The 27,741-nt window shown below is 40.6% G+C and overlaps 1 protein-coding gene across 1 annotated transcript in view; it reads left to right on the plus strand.

Annotated features, from left to right (window-relative positions):
• Positions 1–21,697, plus strand: part of WARS2 (tryptophanyl tRNA synthetase 2, mitochondrial) — a 72,806-nt gene extending 51,109 nt beyond the window's left edge. Inside the window, exons 3-6 of the mRNA XM_030204014.1 lie at positions 5,426–5,506; positions 7,529–7,614; positions 12,855–12,973; positions 20,295–21,697. Coding sequence (XP_030059874.1) covers positions 5,426–5,506; positions 7,529–7,614; positions 12,855–12,973; positions 20,295–20,743 — 735 coding nt within the window. The 3' untranslated portion in view covers positions 20,744–21,697. The remainder of the gene's footprint in view (positions 1–5,425; positions 5,507–7,528; positions 7,615–12,854; positions 12,974–20,294) is intronic.
• Positions 21,698–27,741: the final 6,044 nt, after the last annotated feature.

Genomic DNA, 27,741 nt, shown 5'->3' on the forward strand with positions numbered 1-27,741 from the left:
TCAGTTAGCCTGTGACATGTTCAAGAAAGAAAGCTGCAGACTATGCACAGATTGTAATATTTGTTAGCTAGTGAAATTTAATGTTGGAATAAGCTCCTTCCTCCTCCTCCCTCTCCTTCCCCTATGGATTTGTGTTATAAATGAAGAGAGGAAGATGATGGGAAATGCTTTTGACGTCTTTTATTTTTTTTCCAGCCTTTGAATTAACTTCATACCATATATCTTGGCAACCCTGCAGACCTCCCATGGAATATTAAATGAATTTCTTTCCATATGTACAAATAAAAGGTTCCTCCAAGTAAAATATTTGACTTCATTGAGATGTGCAGTGGCCATTTGAAGTCAATTGCAGCCGAGCATCCTGGGCAGCAGGGGGAGGAAGGAACATTAAAAACCCTTTTTTTTTTCTCTTTCATGCATGTAGTTTGAGTTTTTCGTTTCTTTATTTTCATTTTTTTTCCTTCCAAGTTGCTACTTTGAAATTTTGAATAATGGATCCTATTCATGCTATAATCAACAACTGGAGAGTGTTGCATGTAAGAGTTTGTGTTGGGTGTTTTTCATTAGAACCAAAGTTTAATTTGTGGTTACCAAAGAGATTTTTGCCATCCCCACCACCCCATCAAATATGTACTGGATCATGCTTCTGACATCATAAATGAGAAAATTACAAGATCATGGGAAAGGGAAGGGGCAATCTAGAGACATGGCACATGTCTCCTTTTGCAATTCTTCTACACCAAGCTTGTCCAACCTTTTTCATTTGGGGGACATATTTTATATTTTCTAACATTTGGAGGGCCAAAACACTACATCATATTTTGCCACATGTTTTGTCAAATAGTGGGAAAATACAATGGTGCACTGTCCAGCCTTCACCCAGACTCTCTCGCTCATGTAATCCCCCTTCCCCCCAGGCTTCACCTAGGGGTCCTTTTACAAAGGCGTGCTGAAAAAATGGCTTGCGGTAGTGTAGGTGCGGGTTTTGAGTGTGCACTGATCCATTTTCCAACGTACCTGTAAAAAAAGGCCTTTTTAAAAATTTTGGCCGAAAATGGATGTGCGGCAAAATAAAAATTGCCGTGCATCCATTTTGGGTCTGAGACCTTTACCGCAAGCCATTGACATGGTAACCATGCGGTAATGACCTATGCGCGTCAAATGCCACTTGGCGCGTGTCCAATAATAAAATTTATTTTTCAGACGCGTGTATTGGATGCGCGCCAAAAATTAAATTACCACAAGAGCCACGCGGTAGCCAGGCAGTAACTCCATTTTGGTGCACTTTGGGCACGGTAGACGCTTACGCGGCTTAGTACAAGGGCCCCCTAGTTTCATTTTCCTCACCTGGCTTCAGCTGCGGAAGAAACAGCGGGATTCCTGCTTCCTCACCACAACTTGGCTGTCTGCAGAGTTGGAAGTCCGGGTTGATCTCTCGGGACTTGAAATCGCAAAATCAACCTGCACTTTTAGCACTGCGTGGCTCATGCTTACAAAGAGCTGAGTTACAGCGCGAAAGCAGGAATCCCGCTGAACACTACAAGAATCGCCAAGCTTCCAAGGGTCAGAAAAAAGCACTTGGTAGGCCAGGTTCTGGCCTACAGGCCATAGATTGGACAAACCTGTTCTATAAGAATTGATTTATCCTCACTAAATTCCCTGATTTCCATAGACTTTTGTGGTATTTAAGTTCTGAAGGTTTTTTGAGGGCATTACCCCTGCTGTGGATTTACTTTATGATTGCTTATCTTTGAAACAATTTTTTGAAGGGGATTGTTAGCACCTTGCAGTTGTCTCCATGAGAAACAACTTTCTCTGAACTACAAAATTATATATATATATATATACAGTGCACTCCATTTAAGTGCACGTCGGATAAGCACATGCTCTGTTTAACTGCATGCCGTACTTCGGTCCCGTTTTTGGCGCCATCAATTTGTATGGGGACAAACCGGTTTAGCGCACCACTGATAAGTGCAAGATTCACTTATATGCATGGTTTAAGACCGCTCCTCTGCAGGAAAGACTCCACATAAGCACACGCACGGAATATGGAAGCTCATTGGCACGTGACAAAGGGGCGGTAAATTTGAAATCTCGTTGGTTAACTTCCACAGGCAGAATAAGTGAAAGAATGTTGTTAGAATGTACACTGGAGTCGGAGTTGTCGTCGCACAACTGTAAGACTTTGACACTGGCTGAATGAATAGAAGTTCTTAAAAAATTAGAAAACAAACAAAGTCAAGCATCTATTGCTAAAGAATATGGTGTCAATCCCAGTCAAATTTCACATATATTGAAGCAGAAAGATCAGCTTCTGGAAGACTGGCAAAATACAAATCCACACCGGAAACGTAAACGGGCCGGAAAAGCTGAGGATGTAGAAGATGCTCTTCTTCGGTGGTTTTCTCGAGTCAGGAGCAGACAGTTTCCTGTCAGTGGTCCACTGCTTATGGAGAAAGCTAATCATCTAGCTGAAAGTCTTGGAATAACTGAATTCAAAGCCACTATTGGATGGTTGGAAAGATGGAAGGAGAGGAACAACATAAAATTCAAGAAACAGCATGGTGAGAAACAAGACGCTGATGACTTTGGTGATGAAAATTGGGTTGTTTCAGTTCTTCGTACCATCTTGAACAAGTTTGCACCTCATGACATTTTCAATGCTGACGAAAACGGTGTCTACTGGCGAGCGATTCCTGATGGAACACTTGCATTCAAGCAATCCAAAACTACAGGAAGTAAAACGTCGAAGGACCGACTGACGATCCTCCTTTGCTGCAATATGGATGGGAGTGAGAAGTTGGAACCCCTCGTCATTGGAAAGAGCAAACAGCCCCATTGCTTCAAGAATGTCAAGCGACTTCCTGTGTATTACGAGGCTAATGCAAATTCATGGATGACTGGGGAAATTTGGAAGCAGTGGCTATAGAAGTTAGACACTAGAATGTGGGCACAAAAGCGTCAGATTTTGCTGCTTTGTGATAATTGTGCTGCACACAGGGATGATGTCAGGCTGTCTAACATCAAGGTGGTCTTCCTGCCACCAAACACTACCTCTCTGATCCAACCTATGGATCAGGGCATAATAGCCAATTTCAAACAACATTATCTGGCTCTTGTGCTACGTCGTCTGATGAGCATTATGGATGACCAGACTGGCAAAGGTAAATGTGCTGTTGAACTGGCTCATAATCTATCACTGTTGGATTCCCTACATATGCAGAAAGAAGCCTTAAATCATGTCTTGCCTATCTGGAGGCCACTGGATGTCAGTGCTATGACAGTTTTTACCATCTGGCAGACGTAGTCTGTGGAACTCACAGGCACAATAGTGTACAGAGGACTATGACTGATTACTTCAAATAAGTCTAACATCAGTTAACATAGACTGTATATTGTACGTATAATAAACAGTATTGTACATATGTTTATCAGATGCCAAGCTTCTTTGGGTCACAACGGTTAAGTGCACGCTCCGGTTAACTGCATGGTCCCAGACCCTTGCACTTAAGCGGATTGCACTGTGTGTGTGTGTATATATATATATATATATATCCCTGCATTATATTGTAAGATTTGTCTCAGATTTTAAGATGGAGTTACAATCTTTTTTTTTGTTTATTAATTAAAAAGTTGACAGACTACTATGTGTGAGTCCTGTATCTTATTTCTTTATCTGTATGATTTGATCATATTTCTTTCCTGGTGGTGTCCTCATGTTGTGATCTTATTTGAGCCTTTATGGTTAAAGCCAACCTTGTTCCATATTTTCAAGTGGTGCTGCCCAGAGCTGTCTTATAGCATACTGGTAGCAATTTTGGTTCTCTCGCACATTGGAATAGTTGCAAGTTGCAATGTCCTTTTAAGAGAATAATTTTCAGATGAAATGCTTTGGGAGAAACAGCATACACAGTTTTATCCCAGGCTACTCACCAGTTTTCAAAGAATGAAAAGAATGTGGGTGCATACGTTTGCTTAGAAACTTGCCATGGGTACAAAGTGTAGGTGGGAAATAGACCAAGCAATCCAGAGATGGATGAGGAAACTTTGAATACTTAAGTTGAGTTTATTGACAGGAGATTTTTGTCATGTCAGTAAACTCAACTTAAGAATCCAAAGTTTCCTCATCCACTTCTGGATTGCTTGGTCTGTTTCTCACTATTCATTTGTTCCTGTTTGTTTTTCGTGGGATTTCAGCGTTCCTCTGCCTAGGCGGATTTTCACTGTACAAAAATATATGTGCCACTTTCACTTTATCTGTGGATTGATTTTTGCCAGAAATTATGTATCATCCACATGCACACTTTTCTCCCCTCCCACAACTTATATATGCCCCCCAGAAACGCCTCTTAGTATGGCTTGTATACATATTGTGAAAGAACGAACACATGGACTTTTTATCTGCACTGAAGGTAGGAAATTTTCAAATGGATAGATCAAACGTGAAGGGCAGTGCTATAACAGGGCACTTACATGCATTCTTGTAAAGAAAACCAGCACCTATATATGCAAGTGGGCAGCATCGACAGCTGTATTCTGTAAAGGTACGCATAAGGGGCATGGTGAGTAAATGCAAGGGGTATGGATGGGGTTGCCACTTATGCACGCAACTTACAGAATACAGTAAATTGCACATGCCCTTGGCACAGTTGGGTGCCCGTAATTACACCAGGCCTAAATGTAAGGTGCATCAATGCTGGGCTATGTAAGTATTCTATAACAGAATCTAGTGAGATGCCACTATAGAATAGGATCTCTCTGCACTTTGCCCAATAGGAGCCTCCCACAGTAGAATTGCCCCCAAAATTCTTTGAAAATTGTCCCCTTTGAAACAAACAACAAAAAGATGTTTTAGTGCCTAGGGAGTCCTTTTACTAAGGTACGCTGAAAAATGCCCTGCGGTAGTGTAGACGCATGTTTTGGGCATGCGCAGAATTATTTTTCAGTGCACCTACAAAAAATGCCTTTTTAAAATTTTTGCCAAAAATGGACGTGCGTCAAAATGAAAATTGTGCATCCATTTTGGGTCTGAGACCTTACTGCCAACCATTGACCTAGCGGTAAAGTCTCACATGGTAATGACTTATGTGCGTCAAATGCCACTTGGCGCACCTAGCGGACATGCGGTAGAAAATAAAAATGATTTTTCGGACGCGTGTATCAGACACGCGCCAAAAATGAAATTACTGCAAGAGCCACACAGTAGCCAGGCGGTAACTTCATTTTGAAGCATGTTGTGTGCACGTAGACGCTTACACGGCTTAGTACAAGGGCCCCTAGGTTTCTAATGGTATTGCAACCTACAAAGATTCCGTTATTTGAGGTGCAGTCAGTCAATAACCCAATTAAATATCTTAATGTCCCATGCATGAAACTGGTGCAAGTGCTACACTTACGTGTTTTGTGTGTAAATTGTTTACAGGTCAATGAACACACAGAGCTGGGATGGATTTTGGGATGTCTAATTTCCTTCTCTCATCTACGGCAATTACACCACTGGAAGGTAGCTGCTGGTTTGTTCCTCCTAAACTGTTCAAGCCATAACTGAGAACGATTATTAAAATCCAAATTGGATTCTGCATCACCTTATTTAATTTATTTTTAATGCAATACAGTAGCTCAATTTTTCATCTAGTTCTTAAATGCAGGCAATAGATAATTCTGCTTTCCTTGATGCAGTGGATATTGTCATGTTATAGTGGGACTTTCTTGTTAAGACTTTTGTTCAAGAAAATGAGCTGCCAAAGTTTATTTGTTAGTTTGATTTTATTAACGGCAAATCAAAAGCTGCAAACTCAAAGGATGTAGAGTGCTATATTTAGGAAAACTTGTACTGGAAATGTTTTAGCGCACAGTGTTTTGGCATCCAATGGGTTAATATGATATTTCATGTGTAAAAAAAAAAAAAAAGGATATTGGCTATGCACCCTCCAGCAAGAAGCATTAGATAATCCAGTGTTTCAGCCCAGTGTAGGGTACCATGCTTGAAAGAAAGCATAACCTGGCAGAAGCAAGTTGGTTGAGAAATTTGTGGAGATTGCTGCTATGGATCTTTGCTGGCTACAACTTTCTGAGGCCTGTTGCTTTGTCGTAGTGCTTGCACAGCTGCCAACGTTGCATCTCCAATGGCTTTGTAAGTGTTGTCACGTGGTCATTTGACAACCTGGAGAGGCCTATGCTGACTAGAGGTGTACCGAATGGCATATTTTACTATTTGACCGAATACAAATAATGACAAATATTATTTGGCCAAATACGAATAACTGGTATTGAGCTTTAACATAACAAATGTAACCTCGGCCTCACCCATGCGCTAGCTCCGGACCACGAAACAGATCTCAGTTCAGTTCAGTTTCACATTCAGGGCCACTCTCACATCACTCATCCATTCCAGTTCGCCTGTAGTCAAGCTTGGGATTGGGTCTATGGTCCAGAATAGTGATCCAGGGGTTCAAGAGGCTATGCTTTATCCTCTAGAGATGATTGGTTCCCTCGGCTCCCTCTCTTTCCACAAACCAGGCAGTGCTCAAAAAGGCTCAAACAAATGCAGACCCTTTATTTGAACTCTTGCAACAGGCAAACAGCAACTGGCAAATCACAGCATTCCTTGTTCCCAAAAGGGAACTCCCTTTTCCACTTGTTCCCTGAATTATATTTACAGGATACTTAATGTTATATTTACAGGTATTTACAGCTTCTCCTGTCTGTTCCTATCCTGTAGAGAGATATCCCCAAAGACTGTACTCCTCTTCTTTATACTGATTTACTTTTGCGGGCTCAGACCTCCCTCAATCTGACTCACCTCCAGTGGTGACCCCCACCTTTGGTTCATCTTGATTCTGGGATGAGCTGTCTCTAGCTCCGATCCCCTGCTGCCGGGCAGGACCTTCTTCTGCTTACCCATAGCACACTATCTCACGGTTGCCATTTATTGACACTGCAACCTTCCTCTCACAGCCAGTGGATCTCTCAGGATTCCCCTCTTTCTCCTGGTCAATGGCAGGGGGTGTACAGGCAACTCCAGACCTGCAGGCAACCAAAGACCCCGCCTAAAGGGCATAACTAGCTTTATATCCTCCCAAACTCTTCCCCCCTCTCACTTTTCAGTACCAGGGCACTATCTGCATTCTGTTTCAAAACTACTCCCCATAAGCTGGGCTTCCTCCCACCCAGGGACATACTACCACTCCAACCCTCTGATAGGGACCTCCCTCCCTCCCCCCCAGAGCTCTGGTAAAATCTGTCACTCTACTAATACCCATTCCATGGGGTATTACAGAAGTAATAAAAGAAGCAACCTAGAATCAGAATTCAAGTGAGATTCAGTAAGATTTAGCACAGTAGAGCCCCGGATTATTTGTATTCAAATGTAAATCACTATTTGGCCGAATACGAATAATGTATTCAGGGTGAAATCGAATCAAATGCAAACATTCAGTACAGCCCTAGTGCTGGCGTTATAGTGTGGAAATGTTTTGGCATAAATATTGATCTAAACCTGTTCTATGAATTGCCCATCCTACAGGTTAAGATTCAAACACAGAAGAATGAAGGCAGTGTTGGTTTATTGACATATCCAGTTCTCCAGTGTGCAGACATCCTGCTCTACAAGTAAGATGTTCAGCATTTTGTATCCACAAATGTTATACAACCTCCAGTTTTCTGGTACAGGGTCTCTAGGTGTTCTAGATGACTATTTTCTCACCAGCTATCTTTTCATTTTATGTATCTGCCATCATTTGCTATGTTACCTGATCGGAGGGGGATGGGTAGAAAGACAAATGCTGGATTTGTTTGGTGGGGGGGGGGGGGGGGGGAGAAGGTGAGATGCTGAACTTGGTAGGGGGAAGGGGAAGATGATATTGGACCTTGTAGAGCAGAAGAGATAGATACTGGACCGGGGGGGGGGGGGTGAATGGGTGGATGAAGAGTATGCCAGGAGGAGGAGGAGAGGAAGGAAAAAGGAGAGAGAGAGAATGTGTGCCTTGGGAAAACGGGGAGACAGCACCTGGGGAGAGGTAGGTGTACCTTAGGGAATTGTGCATAATTTTACTTAGTCTTGACATTTTTGGTGCATAATTTACTGGAGTGTATCCATTTCAGTCCCAGTCCCCTTAAAATGTAAAAACCACAGTTAGGACTTTAAGCCAAATTTGTCCTTCCATTCTTAATCGATGTAAGGGGAGATTTATTCACTCAAGCTCACCCACTTAACATATGAACTGCTCTATTTTAGACTAATTGCAATCTCCTTAACAGTTTCTTATTTAGAAATAGACTGAGTGTATTTGTGCTAAGATGTTTTCTTCACTGTTGTCCATTTAATCTAATCAAAAGATTTAAACCTAAAAAATAGACTGAGTAAATGCTGGAGAATTTGAGGTTTTAATACATTGATTTTAATTGGGAGGATGGGACTGACAGTTGAAATTGAAATGTATTTTTGTATGAGGTAAACCTCTTTGACATTTATTTGGAAAGCACCATTAAAAACATACCTTAAACTCTTACAAGATAGAAATGGTCCCTGGTGCATTGCATGTCCGCTGTTCAATCTTTGGCTGTTGCCTAGATTTCTCAGAGGAACAGTATTCTGCCTTCCCCATTATATACTCCTGTTCTGTTTGTTTTTCTCTTTTAACTTCAGATGGAGAATTAATTAATTTGTCTCTCCCCTTGTCATAAAGTCGAACTATTTCACTAATCTTATGGAATGGAATGGGGAAAGTGTGAAGACTGATGTCTTCCCATGGGTCAAGAGCCCAATATACAGCCCAAAGGAAAGAGACAAGGCTGTTCTAACTTCTTTCTGTGGGAAACAAGGGGGTTCCTCAACATGGTGCATTACCCTGTTATCAAAGCACAGAATTAATACATGAGGGAGTCACTGGTGTGGGATAGATTTGAGTGGTTTACAATATGAACTGTTATCAGGAGAGCTGTGCAATATGCACACTGGTACAGCAGATGAGGAATGAGATGTATTATTAGAGATTAGATGGATTTGCTAGATTAGGAACCAAGATGGCCAAGAGTGGTAGACTGGGGTTCAGCTGTACAAGTAGTGCTGCAGAAGTCTAGGAAGGAGGGTATTTTGAATTTGACGCCTGCAGGTTTCACATTCAGTATAGAAGGTTTCAGGGACTCCAGAGCAGCTCTACCTATTCTTTACTGTAACACACGTAAATAGCTGTCATGAATAGATGTGAAGTTTAGTGTAACAAAGAGAGGGAACCAAGTACAAAAAGACCAAACAAAAAAGAAGAGCACAAAGGGCCTTTAAAAACAGAAGGGAACACAGTTTTTTCATTAAAATAATCCTTTAATGGTGAACTTTGATTGAAGAGAGACCCGACACGGGCCGTGTTTCGGTGCTACCGCACCTGCGTCAGGAGTCACACCAATGACAAAGGAGGCTTCAATAGACTAATTCTTTCCGAAATTTTGTATGATATATTCCTCCAAGGTGGGGGCGGTCCGCCCCGGGTGTCAGCGGGTGGGGGGTGCTCCGCGAGAGCCGGCAGCTTTTTTTTTTTTTTTTTTTAAATCCGTGCAGCGATCGCCGATGCAGGCAGCGCCTCGCGTCTGCCCTGCATGAACTGAAAAAAGAAAATCGCTTCGCTGGCGTCGGGCCTTCCCCAGCTCTACCTATTCTTTACTGTAACACATGTAAATAGCTGTCATGAATATATGTGAAGTTTATCCATTTTTAATGAAAATACTAACATACTTTAAATTTTTAGAGGTCTTTATTAACAATTGCAATGGTAACATACAAAGAGATGCAAACAAATCATTAATAGGAACGCTAGTACTACCCTACCAGGCCCAAGAAACATTACCAATTTCACAGTTATAGCAAGGCACAAAAATATACCTCTAACAGTTCAAAATTTTTTTTATCTTTACAACCCTATCCACCTCCAAAAAAGAGAAGAAAAGAAAACAACCCCCGTACACCCAACCCTCCAAGACAGGTCAAGATAAAATGTGCCGTTCTCTAGCTACTCAAACAATTATGAGGACAGTGTAGCTTTTAACAAACAGATTTAGGACAGTACCAACATTTGGCTAGAAAAGATACCAAATCTTCTTCCATTTAGGCAAAGAACACCTATGTTCAGCCGTATGCTTCTCTTATCTGACATATGCCATAACTTAGTCATTCATTTCACCAGGGATGAGGTAGATTTGAACTTCCAACATCCTGTTGAAATCAATCTAGCAGCATTCATAATATGTTCAACTAGTGAAAACTGAAAATTATTCATCCCCAGAACGATTTATTAAATAAAAGACACCAGAAACGCACAGAATATAGTGCTTCAGCCAGTAGTGCAGCCAGTGTTGTAAAACTTTACAGAATGTATGTACTTTATATCACTTCCACAAAATATGCCCAGTTCTCGCACCACCTCCAACACTGAGAAGAGGTCATTGGAAAGATATGGTGCAATCTGACTGTTGTAAGTTACCCCATTTTCACTTATATTAACATACATACATAGTAACATAGTAGATGAAGGCAGAAAAAGACCTGCACGGTCCATCCAGTCTGCCCAACAAGATAACTCATATTTGCTGCTTTTTGTGTATACCCTACTTTGATTTGTACCTGTGCTCTTCAGAGCACAGACCGTATAAGTCTGCCCAGCACTATCCCCGCCTCCCAACCACCAGCCCCTCCTCCCAACCACCGGCTCTGGCACAGACCGTATAAGTCTGCCCAGCACTATCCTCACCTCCCAACCACCAGCCCTGCCACAGATCGTACAAGTCTGTCCAGCACTATCCCCGCCTCCCAACCACCAGTCCTGCTTCCCACCACCGGCTCTGGCACAGACCGTATAAGTCTGTCCAGCACTATCCCCGCCTCCCAACCACCAGCCCCGCCTCCCGATCTTGACTAAGCTCCTGAGGATCCATTCCTTCGGCACAGGATTCCTTTATGCTTATCCCACGCATGTTTGAATTCCGTTACCATTTTCGTTTCCACCACCTCCCGCGGGAGGGCATTCCAAGCATCCACTACTCTCTCCGTGACAACCAAAGAGATCTTGTTCATTGCCTCTTCTAAATTGTCCCAGTCTCTATCCTCATAATGAATACTCAGTTCCGGCTCCCAATTAAGAATATGTAGCAAATACTTCACTGTCCTCTCTCAAATATTGATAGTTAACTCATAATTTTAATATTTATTTTGTCTTTATGTTAAGATGTAATTTGGATATGGTGCTGTTCCACAACTGAAGTATTTATTCATGTAATTAAGTTTATTTTTATTTATTTATTTATTTATTAGATTTGTATCCCACATTTTCCCACCTATTTGCAGGCTCAATGTGGCTTACATAGTACCGTAAAGGCAATCGCCAAGTCCAGTAGGGCACAAGTACAAAAGATGTTATGGTGGAATAGGGGAGATAAGATTCAGGCACGTGGGGTTAAAGGTAAGGGGAGGGTATGATAATGTCCAATACAATCTTTGGTAGTGAAGTGTTGCAGAGTTGAGACATTTAAGTTGGGTCAGTCGGGTATGCCTTTCCAAATAGATGAGTCTTTAATGATTTTCTGAATTTTAGGTGATTGTAGATTGTTTTCACAGCTTGTTGCAGTGCGTTCTACAGTCGTGTGCTTATGTAAGAGAAGTTGGACGCATGGGTTGTCTTGTATTTAAGTCCTTTGCAATTTGGGGTTCAAGATATATCATATGATGATTGGGTCCTGGCCCCGAAGGCTGTATGCACAGGATAAGTGACTTGCTGTCAATCGCACAATGAATGGTTGAAGAGAGAAATGAACCTTGGTGTCCAGGTTTCAGCACTTTAATTCCAGTATTGTAGAAAGTTACTTGCCTCTTGCTGTCATTTTGGTGCAGCATCGAGAAGAGCTTCTAGATTGGCATAGCTGGTCAACCATTAGGCAAGACTAGGCGGTCGCCTAGAACAGCAGCAAGCAGATATTGACAGCCACACAAACTCAAAGAACCACCAACATATACTTTTATATGAAAGAAAAGTGGGCAGTTTTCAAATGGCCCATTTATCTGAGTAAATGACTTTTGGAAATTGCCCTCATTAATTGTGTGTGTAAGAGAGAGAGAGAGAGAGATGACAACATTTAATATTTAAAAATATGCCAGCTGATACGCAGCTGATGGTGGACAGTGTTTTTTGTCTGCCGCTGGCACTAAAACCGGAAATTCAATGCCAGATCTTGTGCAGCCTTCAGCATTGAATTTTTTTTTTTTTAAAGTCGGCTAGCACATGCTCAGTTAAGTCAATATTCAGACTTAACTGGCCGTGGGCTAGCTATTTTATGTGGTCCTATTTATGCATTTAAACATGGCTAGTTAGCTAACCAAACTCCACCCCTGAAATGCCTCTGGAACGCCAATGTAACCGGCTTCCACATCAGTGTTAACAGGTAATTTTCAGCACCGCTAACCGGTTTAGTTTTGCTGAAAATGACCCAATAACAGCATACAAGCAAGTTAACCAGTCAACGGCGGTTAACTCACTTTGAATATTGGGCAGATGATGTCTTGGGAGGTAGATTAGGGGCCTGAATATGGGGGGGGGGGCATAAGACTGAAGGTTCAACTAAGGTGCCTAATGCCCATGCACTGGCCTTGTGAATGGGTAACTGTTATGCAGATATGTTGCAAAGGAGGATGGAGATTAGATGAAGGAAGGGGCATTTATGATCCACCTCTCTCACTGTGTTGGGGTCTCTATCCTCAGAAGAATTCAATGCTACGATACTGAAACTGTGACAGTCATACCTAGAATCTTCAGTGCCTTCAGGAAGGTCTAAGATATTGCTTTTGGACTTCTGTCTTTTAATAAAAGGTCGACACATGTTCCTGTGGGAGAAGATCAAGTCCAGCACTTGGAACTAACCCAAGATACAGCACGGAGATTTAACAAGAAATATGGGGAGTTCTTCCCTGTGCCGAAAGCACTTTTAGGTAAGTAGTTCAGTGTTCTAACTAATTGTCACCATGAACAGAAACTTTTTTGGACTGATATTCTATGTCCGTTATCTGTTCACCAGTGGCTGATTAATGTATAAGTGGCCTATTTATAGATTTTCAGTTCTTATACAGATAGTATCATGAGAAAGTCCATCTGAGTGACCGATTAGTATGTGAATAAGAAAGGGGTGGAGAGAGGGCAGAACGAGAGCAGAACAAACGAACTGCAAAGTGTCAATTTTCAGCCACTATCTAGATGAGTTGTATGCCCAGTGACCATATAATACATATATTATTGGCACTGAACATACATATTAACAGTTGATGTCACCATTTAAATTATTATTGTAGCTGCATTGGCTGAATATGGACCTCTTTATTGTTAGCTGCAATTCAGAAAAGGAATTTTGGAGTCTTCAGAGAAGACAACACATACATAAAAAGGGTCAGTAGCAAGAGAAAATATCCCAGTATCAGAATACTGCACACAGTTTACATAAAGTGTGTGCATATATGATGAACAGATGAGGTTTATGATGATTCTGACTATGGTGGTAGCCATGTTAGAACACAACAAAAAAAGGTAGCCATGTTAGTTCACTTATAAAGGTAATAAATAGAAATAAAGAAAAGAAAATGAGATAATACCTTTTCTGTTGGACTAACATAATGCATTTTTTGATTAGCTTTCAAAGGTAATACCACCACCTTCAGATTATAAATTCAGAAATGAGCAAATGACATATCAGAATCTATGTGAACCATAAAAGCATTCCAATGTCAATCTCATGGAGAACGCATATCCCAGGACTCCACAGTCACTCACCTGGGAAGACCTTCAGCATGAGTGGATCCTCCACATGCTCATCTTCAAATGTAGTGTACATTATTCAATACAAAAAATGTGAAGAAGGATGCTATTTTGGAGAGATATGCCAGATGCTAAAGACGAGAGTCAACCTATACAGACACCATATTAAACACTACAAAGCGCTAATCAAGGTGACACCTTCGTGGGAGAGCACTTTGCAAGACATTTTAAAACAATCCAGGAATGTAAGACCTTTGAAGTTAAAATGAATGTTCAGAAAGGTCTAGTGCAGGAAACATGTGCACCAAACATGGCTGTAATTTGCATTTAAATGTAGTCAAACGGATATTCACTCCCAATACTCAGAGAAGAACGCACAAACAAAATGCTGAAAAACCTACCACCAGCTGAGAGCTGGGGGGGGGGGGGGGGCGTTGAAGAGACGATTTTACGATTTTCTATTAAAAATCTGCCAGTTTTGATTTGTTTTGGAAGTGCAAGAAAGCCTGTACAACCCTCTAAGCGCCAGTACTGAGAAACAAATGTGTGTGAGTCCGAGCAAACCTGAAAGTGAAAACATACATTGGTGCCTGATTTCTGCACTGAAGTATAAACCTTTCAAGTGAAAAAAAAAAATTGAAAAGCTCATGTTTATAAAAGTGCTGCAGAAGAAAGGTGCTGATGTGTGCTTCACTTCTGGGTTTGCCTGGTTCATGCGCACAAGAGCTGCGCTTACCTCAAAACTCTTGTGTGCACGTACCAGGCACATTCCTCTCCTTTACTTTGTCTCGTAATGTGCTTATAATTTGAATGCAATTAGTTCTGAGCATTTGAGGGCTATGTTTCTGTGCTGTTCGCTTTAGTGCCAGAGCTTTGAGCATCGGGCCTGGGTTTACTATCGTTCTAAACCATTAAATTATACTGTGATCACCCATACGTCTCTTCTGTTTCTCAACCCTCCCCACTCCTACCATTCCCCATGGGACTGTTATTGAAATGCTTTTATGTTTCCACATACATATTCTGATATATGTTATCATTTCCTCATTTCTGATCTGAAGAAGGTATTGCCTTTGAAAACTTATCAAAAAATGTATTGTTAGTCCATTAAAAATGGTATTTTCTTTTCTTTGTTTTATTTCTATTTATTGAATGTTGAAGGAAATAGGTGGTTCTTGTCTCTGCTTTCACAGGCCGAAGGTCAAAACTCCAGCGCTGAACAGCTCCATAGAAATACTGCTGGAACAGCGCTGAAGAACTACTCGCTAATGAGATGCAAATATAGGCATGCTCAGAGAGTTCAGCATTAGGGAGTTTATCAGGAGGATTGACGTTAAGTGCTTCTTTTCTTTTTCCCACGGAAGTTTGCATAATGATATTTGGTGTTATTCACAGAGGAATCTTCACAATGAAAGAATTTGAATTTATGAAAGTCTAAAGATAAATTTGAATTAAGAAGATATTTGGAGGGTTTTTTTTTTTTTTAGAGCCGATGATAGACAACAGCTGGAAGTGATTAGAGTTGTGGAATAAAATCTCTGATTCACTAACAAAGGTTTCCAGCAGGAACTGAGGCTTTTTTCCTCCAAATAATATTACATTTGTGGTGATGCACGGTTATAATTCCTCAGTGAAAATCGTTAGCTATTCCACTTCTTTGAATAATAAGTGAAGACTTTAGTTGAGTGGAATATATTCTCCGTGTGTAGATAATATCAGAAATGCATTAAACCATTCTAAAACCAGCCACTAATATTGATAGATTGGAGCCGATTAATCAATATACCATGATCTATGGTGTGAAACGCTGCAGAGGTGTCTAAAGTAATGAATAAAAAATGACTCCCTTTGTCAAAGCCTGATTTCACAGTATCTAACAAGGAAATTAACAGTGCAGAAACACCCACTCTCAACCCCTCCAGGCATGTCCCCCTTGGCCAAAAAAAAGAGAAAATATTTATTAGCACATGTGGTGTATTATACGCACATATGAAACTTACCATGGGATGCCTCAGCATGCCCTGTGGTAACCCTTTAGGCTGAAATTAGCATGCATTAGGACTTACCGCAGCTTAATAAAAGGAACTCATTGTTTTACCAAATAAACTTTAATTCAATAAAACATTTATAGCAAAAAATATTTTGCATGCCAAGAAATTCTTTATTCAAACAATTTATGCAGAATTCAAAACATTCTAATAAGATCATGTACAATAATTTGTAATCACATATTGTTTTGTAAATTAAAAATTTTGGCAAAATCAAATGTGGGTCCTTTTACTGTGGCACACTAATAGATTTAGCACGTGCTAACGATTACTGCGTACAAAATGATAAGAGGCCGATAGGAATATAATGGGTGTCCTTAGTGTGCCTTGGTAAAAGGACCCCTAAATTACAAAAACAAAACAAACATTAAAAGGAAAAATAATCGTTTAGCTCTTCCTTCAAAAACTTTGAAAATAACTCATTAGCAATCCCAAAGGGCAAGATAAAATTTTAGAATAAATACGCCCAGAAAATTTCTGAAGAACGCATCTTCCCATATTGTGTTTCAGTTCAACAGCTAAAACACACTTCCATCTATTTTTCCATTATACATCTCCCCCCCCCCCCCCAAATCCACCACTGCTGCAACACCCCCTATCCCTATTGGGCTGCTTCTTAGTCATTCAGGTGTATGTTTTATTTTATTATTATTTATCAACAAAATTGATCAAAATTACTTTGGCAAAAAAGGTAAATTGCAACAAAATCCATCATATGAAATAGTATACAACAATGAATAAATATTAAGCAATTTTTATATAAATAGTCCACAAAAGAGCTTGGGGACACCCTGGAAGACATGGATAGCATGAGGAGGAATCTAATGAACCAAGAAACAAAAATAAGGCAGCTCTAGATAAAAAGGAGAAACTGAAAAAAAGAAAGAATATGAGAGAACATTACACTGAAATAGTAATCGTTCCCAGAAAATCACCTTCATCCATTGGTTGCCCTAGAAGAACTATAACTTTCTTTAAAAAAAATCATAGAAAATATATTTATGGTTATCCATCTAACTTAGAGAAACAGTGAAGATAACCAAAGAAAAATGAGTCAAGGAAGTGTAATTGCAGTCAAAAATATTATATGGTGACAAAAAACATATATAACAAGATATACATATAACAAGTCAGAGGATTTGCTATTTATATATTTTTTTTAGAAAATATACATATGTGTGGCGGGGGAGGGAGAGCTGGGGGCGACAGAGGCTAAGAAGATATGTTAAAGGGGGAGATGAGGAGTGGCAGATAAGACTGTGTATGGGAAGAGAATAGCTGGGAAAACAGAGGGTAAGGGGATGTGAAAAGAGAGATGAGCTAGGAGAGACAAAGGTAGAGGATGAGTACAGGCGGGGGCAACAGAAAGTAAGGGGATGTGTGGAATAAAAGATGAGATTGGGTAAGGGTGCTGTATGCTGTGGGGCAGAGAGAAGAAAACCTGATAGAGATAATGTGAATATGGGAGGGGGATGAGCTGAGAGAGAGAATATTGATGGGGGATGAGTTGGGGTTGGAAGGGGGACAGATAGTGTTGAAGGAGAACAATAATGTGTGTGTTGGTGGGGAGGAGTGATCTACAGTCTCATTCTTTGAGTTTCTGGATTTCTTGTATCTGTGGAGTCCAACAGAAATTGCAGGTAGCACTGACTTTTTTACAGTTGCTGACATTTATAGGAACAGCTATGAGCACAGCTTTGTTGCTGCAAGAAGTAGGCAGTACCTGCAGCTCAGAGCTCCTCTTGGACTTAGTGGATTGCCGAAATAAAAATAGCTGAAACATTTAAAAAAAAATTTTTGTGCTAAATTCCCCCCAGGAGTATATTAGGTAACAGAATGTGAGATGTGTTTTTCAGAAACTTTCTGACTTTATTCTAAAATTTCATCTTGCTCGTGAGTTGTCTTGCCTCAATTTTTGAAACAATAGTTAAGATTTACCCTTTTAATAAGATTTTTTTTGTTTTCCTTTTGTACAGTTTTAAATTTTTTTCTATTCTGTTTTCTATAATGTTTGACATTATTTGTGACTCAGCACAAATTATTATACATGATTTTATTATAATATTTTGTGTTTTGCATAGAATGCAAAATAAGATTTATTCTATTTATAAAGCTCATTCCACTCCTGGCTTTGTACCTGTGGCAGTGGAGACAAGGTTACAAAAAGCAAAAATGGGTTTTGAAGAGATGAATTCTGGCTTCCCTGGTTCTCAGCCTTCCGCTCTAACCTCTAGGCCACCCCTTTACTACCTACAGTGGTGGAAATAAGTATTTGATCCCTTGCTGATTTTGTAAGTTTGCCCACTGACAAAGACATGAGCAGCCCATAATTGAAGGGTAGGTTATTAGTAACAGTGAGAGATAGCACATCACAAATTAAATCCGGAAAATCACATTGTGGAAAGTATATGAATTTATTTGCATTCTGCAGAGGGAAATAAGTATTTAATCCCTCTGGCAAACAAGACCTAATACTTGGTGGCAAAACCCTTGTTGGCAAGCACAGCGGTCAGACGTCTTCTAAAGTTGATGATGAGGTTTGCACACATGTCAGGAGGAATTTTGGTCCACTCCTCTTTGCAGATCATCTCTAAATCATTAAGAGTTCTGGGCTGTCGCTTGGCAACTCGCAGCTTCAGCTCCCTCCATAAGTTTTCAATGGGATTAAGGTCTGGTGACTGGCTAGGCCACTCCATGACCCTAATGTGCTTCTTCCTGAGCCACTCCTTTGTTGCCTTGGCTGTATGTTTTGGGTCATTGTCGTGCTGGAAGACCCAGCCATGACCCATTTTTAAGGCCCTGGAGGAGGGAAGGAGGTTGTCACTCAGAATTGTACGGTACATGGCCCCATCCATTCTCCCATTGATGCGGTGAAGTAGTCCTGTGCCCTTAGCAGAGAAACACCCCCAAAACATAACATTTCCACCTCCATGCTTGACAGTGGGGACGGTGTTCTTTGGGTCATAGGCAGCATTTCTCTTCCTCCAAACACGGCGAGTTGAGTTCATGCCAAAGAGCTCAATTTTTGTCTCATCTGACCACAGCACCTTCTCCCAATCACTCTCGGCATCATCCAGGTGTTCACTGGCAAACTTCAGACGGGCCGTCACATGTGCCTTCCGGAGCAGGGGGACCTTGCGGGCACTGCAGGATTGCAATCCGTTATGTCGTAATGTGTTACCAATGGTTTTCGTGGTGACAGTGGTCCCAGCTGCCTTGAGATCATTGACAAGTTCCCCCCTTGTAGTTGTAGGCTGATTTCTAACCTTCCTCATGATCAAGGATACCCCACGAGGTGAGATTTTGCGTGGAGCCCCAGATCTTTGTCGATTGACAGTCATTTTGTACTTCTTCCATTTTCTTACTATGGCACCAACAGTTGTCTCCTTCTCGCCCAGCGTCTTACTGATGGTTTTGTAGCCCATTCCAGCCTTGTGCAGGTGTATGATCTTGTCCCTGACATCCTTAGACAGCTCCTTGCTCTTGGCCATTTTGTAGAGGTTAGAGTCTGACTGATTCACTGAGTCTGTGGACAGGTGTCTTTCATACAGGTGACCATTGCCGACAGCTGTCTGTCGTGCAGGTAACGAGTTGATTTGGAGCATCTACCTGGTCTGTAGGGACCAGATCTCTTACTGGTTGGTGGGGGATCAAATACTTATTTCCCTCTGCAGAATGCAAATAAATTCATATACTTTCCACAATGTGATTTTCCGGATTTAATTTGTGATGTGCTATCTCTCACTGTTACCAATAACCTACCCTTCAATTATGGGCTGCTCATGTCTTTGTCAGTGGGCAAACTTACAAAATCAGCAAGGGATCAAATACTTATTTCCACCACTGTATGTTGTGTTATAAAAATATATATTTTACTGAATTAAAAAATGTTTTTGTTAAAACATTGTGATGTTATTTCTTCTGTTTTGTGAAAATTTTCGCTTTATTCTTTGGTTATAGCATTTGTGGTACCCATCTCTTAACATGTTTGCTTTGTACAGGTAGTGATGTTATTAGTTATTTACTTGTGTCATTTGTGAGAAAAGTTCATTCTCCCAGCGTAAGGAGTAGAAGCCAATCTAAGATTTTCAATGTGGTAATGTCTGGCACTGTCACTGGGTTTAGAGGTTTGATGGGAATCTGAATACCTTCACCACTGATTCCATAAAAGTAGTTTGGGATAGAACTATAAATGTAATTTCACTTTGAAAATAATTTGGAAAATAAGTCACAAAAATGAGCTTTTACCAACTTTTCTAGGAAGAAGAGCCAAAAATATATGGCTTATTTTTTTCTTCCTAAAAATCCCCCTTACAGTGATGCATGTCAATAGAAGGCTGAGTAGTTGTGTCCTGGCCTTTGAATCCAGCTTTTCGTCTGTGTGTGATTGATTAGACTTTGAATGTTAACTACATAATTTGTATTTATAATGGTACCCTTCCATATTTGTACTTAGGTACGTCGAAGAAGATAAAATCTCTACGTGATCCCTCAGTTAAGATGTCCAAGTCAGATCCTGACAAACTAGCCACAGTTAACATCACTGATAGTCCGGAGGAAATTGTACAAAAATTCCGTAAGGCAGTTACAGATTTCACATCAGAGGTAACCTATGACCCAGATCATCGACCAGGGGTCTCGAACATGGTTGCTATTCATTCTGCAGTGACGGGACTTGACGTGGATGAAATAGTTCACCAGAGCATTGACCTGGATACCGCTCACTACAAACTTGTCGTCGCAGAGGCCGTTATTCAAAAACTTGCACCTGTCAGGAGTGAAATTGAGAAGCTCAAAGCAGATCATGGCTACTTGACAAATGTTTTGACTTCAGGGACTGAAAAGGCAAAAGAACTATGCATTCCTATATTTCAGGAAATCAGAAGGCTGGTTGGCTTGATCTAGATCGTACTTAGAATGGTTTCATCCTTTATATTCTTGCACACAGATACTTTTCATTTTCAAGACAAGTTGTGTCAACAGTCTGCCCTCAAATCATGCCAGCAGCAAACTTTTAAGACTTGAAACCTATTATCTCAGGAGGCCAATCTTACCTCAGGAGCAGTTCTGGTTTGTGCGCATAGGGGTCTTTTTACATAGGGGTGGTAACAACGCGGTTTTACCGCTTACTAAAAGAAAGTATTGCCGGGTTACCACAGCAGCCTGGCGTTCCCACCCCCAATGCGCTCCAATTCCGCCGCTACAAAAATATTTTAATTTTTGTAGCGCCGGTGTGTATCCGGCAGTAAGCGGGCAGTGCCACTCGCTGCCCGGGTAGCGCGGGAGCCCTTACCGCAACCTCAATGGGTGACGGTAAGCGCTCCCATCCGCTGCGGTAAAAAGCATCGGTACACATCAAAAACACACGGCAACGCCAGGGCAGGCCCCCTTTTGCCGCAGCTTCATAAAAGGACCCAATTCCCTTGAGAGCTGGACTTGACTCTGTTTCCTAAAATAGTATGAGATATACTTTGGAGGCAAAGCGATGGCACCAGAGTTCCTAGATCAATAATTCAAGTCCACCAGTCAAGCTCTGCTCTCCCACTTGGTAGGAGTCGATTAGAGCTTGTTTATTTGAATAAAACCTGACTTTTCTCAAAATGTATGAATTCAGATATGAAAAACCTCTTGTACAGGTATTTATGAAACATTGTGCTGATTTTCAAAATCCCACCGTCAAAAGTACCAAACCTAATTGTCACCTAGCAACACTTAAGACAGTTATAGGGGACAATTCTATAAAGGGCAATAAAAGTCTGACACCCAAAATCTAGGTGCTTAGCTAGTATTCTAACAACAAATGTGTGCGCCTAAGACCAGATTCTATATATGGCACCTAAAAAATTGATGCTGAAAAAAAAAAACCCCCACGCTTGGTTCTGTTCTATAAACCTCACCTTAAGTTAGCTGTGGTTTATAGAATATGCATAGCACCCATTCTCGTGACCAACTAAAACCTGGTGTAAATACTCGCGCCTCACTTAGGTGCATATCGGGCGTATTCTATAACAGTATCCATAATTTTTAGGAATACCCATGGCCACACCCCCTTTTGAGATCTACTTGCAGCGCTTTACAGAATATGCTTAGTAAGTTGCACACGTAAATTCTAATTAGTAGCAATTAGTACCGATAATTGCTTGTTAGTGGTCAATTATCTGCGCCGATTGACTTGTTAAACAATTAAGTTACGTGTGAAACTTTAGTTGCCATATATAGAATCCAGGAGCTGATACCAGTGTAAGTTGGCAGTTAGGCCCCACCAGTTAACGCTTGCTCTGTGGCACGTGTAAATGGACTCACCTAAATACAGAACAGGCGCCTGACAGTATTCAGTAAAGCAACTATGACCTGCCCATGTCCCTCCCATGCGATCGTCCCCTTTGCAGTTATGGCACTATAACACCAAGTTACAGAATAGCACCTAGGTTCACGTAGATGCTAACTGCCGTTTCACCCCTGGTTTGGTGTTTCTGTTTGAGTGCCAAAAGTTAGGTACCTAATTGGCACACTATATAGAATTAGGGGCATATTGTCTTTTAAGGCAGAATGCAGACCCATGAAGCATCAACATATTGAAGAGAGGGGTAAGGCAGCTGCCTTCTCCGTTACCAGCTCCACATTATCTTTTTATTAACAGAAATTGTTTGGGATCATCAGTTTTGTCTTCGGGGGCCGTTCCCAGTGGTAATCAGTAGTGCAGCCACATTACCGCAGAGTTACTGCATGAGCTCTTACCACCAAGCAAATAGGAGGCGGTAAGGGCAGGTGGTAATTTTGGACTTAGCGCCTGGCCGTTATTGCCGAAAATAGAAATTTACCTCTTAGTATCAAAAAGCTGAAAATAGAAATTCAGCTTTTTGGTGCTAAGAGGTGGCCTGTGCGTGAGGAAAATCACCCTCCAAAAGTAGCGCAGGCCACTTTTTAGCACACCTTTGTAAAAGGGCCCCTTAATATTAGGATCAAATCAGAGGTGCTTGATTGCTCATGCTGGACCTCTGCCCAGGAAAGTTGACTAGTTCATGATTAAGAAAAGGGTGATTTTTTTTTTCTAATCATGGTTGTCAGGTTCTACCACTGACAAGATTGCAAACCACTTATGGAACTAAAACTTAAATTATAAAATGGCACTGAAACTTGAACAGTATGTTTCTACATGTGTGATCACATGCCATTGAAGGTGGTTCAGAGCAATCATTCCACTGATGGTAAACAAGATGCTCCTTGAAGAACCAGTGGAGCCTACTGTACCCAGCTGCCCTAGTAAAAAAAAAAAAAATCTGAGCAGTGTTGGGTAAACTATTTGGTTCTCTGACGATAACCTAATGTCACTGAATGTACGCTGTTTTAAGGATTCAAATCTCAGATGAAGAAACTAAACATTTTGGGAAGGTGTAATTATTGTAAAAGGGCAGCAGGGGGCACTCTAGTGCTGGATGGATTTACTACAGAGTAGAAAAAGCACTGAAATAATTGCATTTATATGTGACCTGTGTATATAAAGGGTTATTCACTTGGTATATTGTTTGTATAGATTATATTTTCTAAAGATTGCAGGTAAAACTAGAAAAATTAATTAGATTCAATTTACTCTGACATTGCTGAGTTTTGCCTCCAAGATAATAATTCTTCCATTGACTTGGCAAGCAATGTTTTAACTGCAGGGGTAGACAAGGTTTGTGCCGTCTGTTATTCATGTTCCAAAACACATCATGATTCTTGAAATCCATAACTTAAAATGCCATGTGTAGATAGTGCAGTGCAACAACATAAGGGGCCCTTTTACTAAGTCATGTGTCTACGTGCGCCCAATGCACGCCAAAATGGAGTTACTGCCCGGTTACCACGTGGCTCTTGCAGTAATTTCATTTTTGGCGCTCGTCCAAAAATAATTTTTCGGACACGCATATTGGACATGCGCCAAGTGGCATTTGACGCGTGTAGGTCATTACCCTCCGGTTACTGCGTGAGACTTTACCGCTAGGTCAATGGCTGGAGGTAAGGTCTCAGACCCAAAATGGATGCATGGCAATTTTCATTTTGCCGCAGGTCCATTTTCTGCAAAAATAAAAGCATGTTTTACCGGCGCGCTGAAAAATGGATCTGCCCAAAACCTGCAGGCCATTTTTCAACGCACCTTAGTAAAAGGACCCCTAAGAGAATAACCAATGAAAACATCCTTAAAAACCATACACCAAAGTAAAAATCACACACGTATATCAAGTCAAGTGTTCCTCCTCCGTAAAAATCAAAATTTCATCATTGTAGGATCCAAATAGGTAACAATGTGCTTCTAATTAACATTCATCCAGTCCATTCCAGTCTGCTGCCTTTTGGTCTTTGATTCTACAGATCAGCTGATAAAAGTACTTAACATACAACGACCCTGAAGATAAATTTAAAAGCTTTTTTTTTTTTTTTGGTCTTTCAGTTTTAATACTACTAAAACATTTTCATAGTGCTGTACAGATACACAATAAGAGACGGTCTGTCTTGTTGATATAGACAAGAAAAAGAATTTCTAGCAATTGCAGTAAAATATGATTAGTGTGAGTGGGTTAAGATCAGAATCAGCCAGGGATTTTAGATTTGAAAGCAGTCTCAGAGGTGGATCTTTTAAGCAGGACTCAAATATGAACAGAGATGGAGCAAGATATACCACCTCAAAAAAGGCTATTTTAGTGCTGCAAGACACTGAACCCTGGCATTAACAAGGAAGTACAGATAAGAGCAGCTTGCTTGAGGAATGAGCTTATGAAGAGCTGCCCCTTGCTTCTTTGTCCATTGGCTTATGGCTTCATGAGCTTTCAATCATATCTACCTGGGTTCCCCCCCCCCTTTTTTTTTTTATATCCTCTTGCCCTTGTCAACATATGAACATAACTGTAGCCATACTGGGTCAGACCAGTGGTCCATCTAGCACAGTATCCTGTTTTCTAAATAGTGACCAAGCACAAGTAAGTGGCAGAAACCCAAATCGTGGCAACACTCTGTACTACAGTTCCCAAGGCAAGCAGTTGCTTCCCATGTCTGTCTCAATAGCAGACTATGGACTTTTCCTCCAGGAATTTCTCCATAAATAAGCCCAACTACATTGGCTAGGAACCATGAACTGCTGTTCTGTCCATAAATCTGTAATTATGGGCTCTAACCCTGGCCACTAGCTTGCAACATTCCCTAGTGATAATGATGCTCTCTTCTCCTTCCCACACTATCCCTCAAAGGGGTTTGAATACCCTGTCCTCTGTAGCATCCTAACCCTGACTGACCACAGGAGCAGAAGGTCTGACCTGGCAATGGATCTCAAATCTTCTGCAGGCAGTGGGCAGTAATGCCTCTAAGACACAACACTGATCTCTAGGCAAACCTTTAAAAATGTTACGTTGAAAATACTTTCACTTCCAGTAGGGAGGTGGTTGTGGTATCTGTAGTCCTTGATGTCAACCATTGAAATCGGTGCTACAGGTTCCATAATGCATCGGGATGGGGCTGTCATTTGCAATGTTCTTGTGACAAAAAAATGATTGAAATGAACATGTCCAGAAATGACACTAAATGAATTTTTTCTGGCTCCCCATCCCTAATTTAAAACTTATTTAAAATCTTTCCCCTGGAAAGGGATAATTTGGTAATAGATCAATTTTTTTATTTTCAGCTGGCATCCAGAAAGCAGCAGGATCCTTTGATGCCCCTGAAAGCTTGTTGAATGTTTCCAATTGATGCATCAATTGAGTGTTAAATCTTGAGATCTATATAGTTCCCAGTTTGCCTGTCTTATTCATTTTGCAATGTGATAGAACATAACTTACAGTGGAAATCTGGGTTCATATCTGTCTTGTTTGTCATTCTCCACCCCCTCTCATGCATATGGGTGGCTGCTTCAGCTTTTGAATTCTATGTTTAAATAAAGATAACATAATTGCACATGGTATTGTGTATTTATAAAGTGTAAGGAGCAATTAAGTGAAGCAAATTATGCAATAGAGAAAGAGAGTGTTGTGTTAATTATCAAAGAAAAGAACACATCTGTGACACTGACCAAGCATGTGTGTTTCTGATATGTGTTGGGAGCATACAGTTCATCGACTGTGGTTATTGACAAATCCCTCTCCTTCTAATGCTGATTTCAAGGGCCAGACTAAGCAGTAGGGATGTGCTTTCATTAGTATACATCTAGCTTTTTAATGCACTTTGAAAAAATGTAATGCATGCTAAATTGATTTAATGTGCACTAACCTATTAATGTGTAAGTCAATTACTGTGCGTAAAAACTCTATTGTGCTTGTTAAAAAATTTTCTATTAAAACAAATGTGTGAAACAAATCCAAAAGAACACCTGAAAAGTATGGGAAAAATAAAACAGCTGATTTAAAAGTCATGATCATTAAAATATAATCAAACGACATTAACAATAATGTTCATCCATTTCTAAGGAGCAGATCCAAAATGACCACATAATTATTTGGATTGCCAGTCTAAATCCACAGCCACTCCATCCCCCACCTTTGAGATAACAACATAAGAATTGCCATACTGGGTCAGACCAATGGTCCATCTAACCCAGTATCCTGTTTGCAACAGGGACCAATCCAGGTCACAAGTACCTGGCAGAAACCCAAATAGTGGCAACATGCTATGCTACCAATCCCAGGGCAAGCAGTGGCTTCCCCATGTCTGTTGGTGCAGAATCTTGCAAGGATCTGAACTAGGTATTGGGTAAAAACCTTCATCATCTGGACACAGTTCTGCACATTGTGTTAAAAATCAAAATTCAGATGTCATACTTAAGCAACTTGTGCTGCAATGTCAGGGCTATATTTCAGTTCAACAGGCAGGTTCTCTGAATTCGTTTACAGCCTGCCTTTTATCTCCTAAATGTGATTCTAACTGTAATGTCAAGATCATGGGTTAGTTCTTGCCCTAAACTTTTGAGAGAGGCGTTTCTTTACTGAGTTTGGATGAAAAGGAATTTTTGGAATCAGCTTCGTAGAGTAACTTTTTGCATAGTAATATATGGTTATCCTACATGTGACTTGATTTTCTCCCATTTATGTTGAATGAAATTTCCATTTTGAATTAGAAAAGGCATCATAAATGGGTTATGCTGCTTTTAGAATTTGTCTTTTCCACTCAAAGCTAACACTGTGTTTGAAGGGGGCGGTTGTATACTGTATTTCATTATGTTCCCCAAGTCTAGTCCTGGAGTACCCCTTGCCAGTCATTATATGCAAACCTCTTTCATGCATATTCATTGTGATATTCTGAAAACCTGACTGGCAAAGGGTACTCCAGGACCGGACTTGGGAAGCACTGTTCTAGGCTTACTAGTTTAGTGCATTTAAATGTGGATAAATCGTTCCACTCCTTATGATTGTTGTAGAGATCAGTTTTCAAAATGGTGATTCCATCTGCTTACTACTTGCTTGTCTTCAACAATTCTTAATTCCACCAATGAAGAATATTTTGGAGCTAGTTCTTCCTTAGGTATGCAGGGACTCCTTGATCATGCTGATTGTGGTTATGTGGTGGCGGTGGTGATAGCTTGATTAGTTTAGCGCTGATGGTACTGTGCCACAGCCATTTGGGTTTTCAGGATATACACAATGAATAAGCATGAGATAAAATGAGCATATCCTGGATTTATAATGTATGCAAGTTCATCTCATGCTTATATCCTGAAACCTCTCTGGTTGTGGGGTCCCTAGAACAGATTGGAAAGCCCTGCATTATGCAACATGAAATTAATGGTTTCCAAAGCTCTTAAGTTGCTATCTGTGAAACTGGAACTGACTATAAAGAGTCTATAAATTACCTAGTAGTTGCAAGTTTTTAAAATCTATAAAACAGGAGAATAATATATTTAAAATGACAACCTGTTTCAAAGGTTCAAAGTACTTCAGAAG

Source organism: Microcaecilia unicolor, chromosome 5 (genome assembly GCF_901765095.1).
Source record: "Microcaecilia unicolor chromosome 5, aMicUni1.1, whole genome shotgun sequence".
NCBI classification, from domain to species: domain Eukaryota; kingdom Metazoa; phylum Chordata; class Amphibia; order Gymnophiona; family Siphonopidae; genus Microcaecilia; species Microcaecilia unicolor.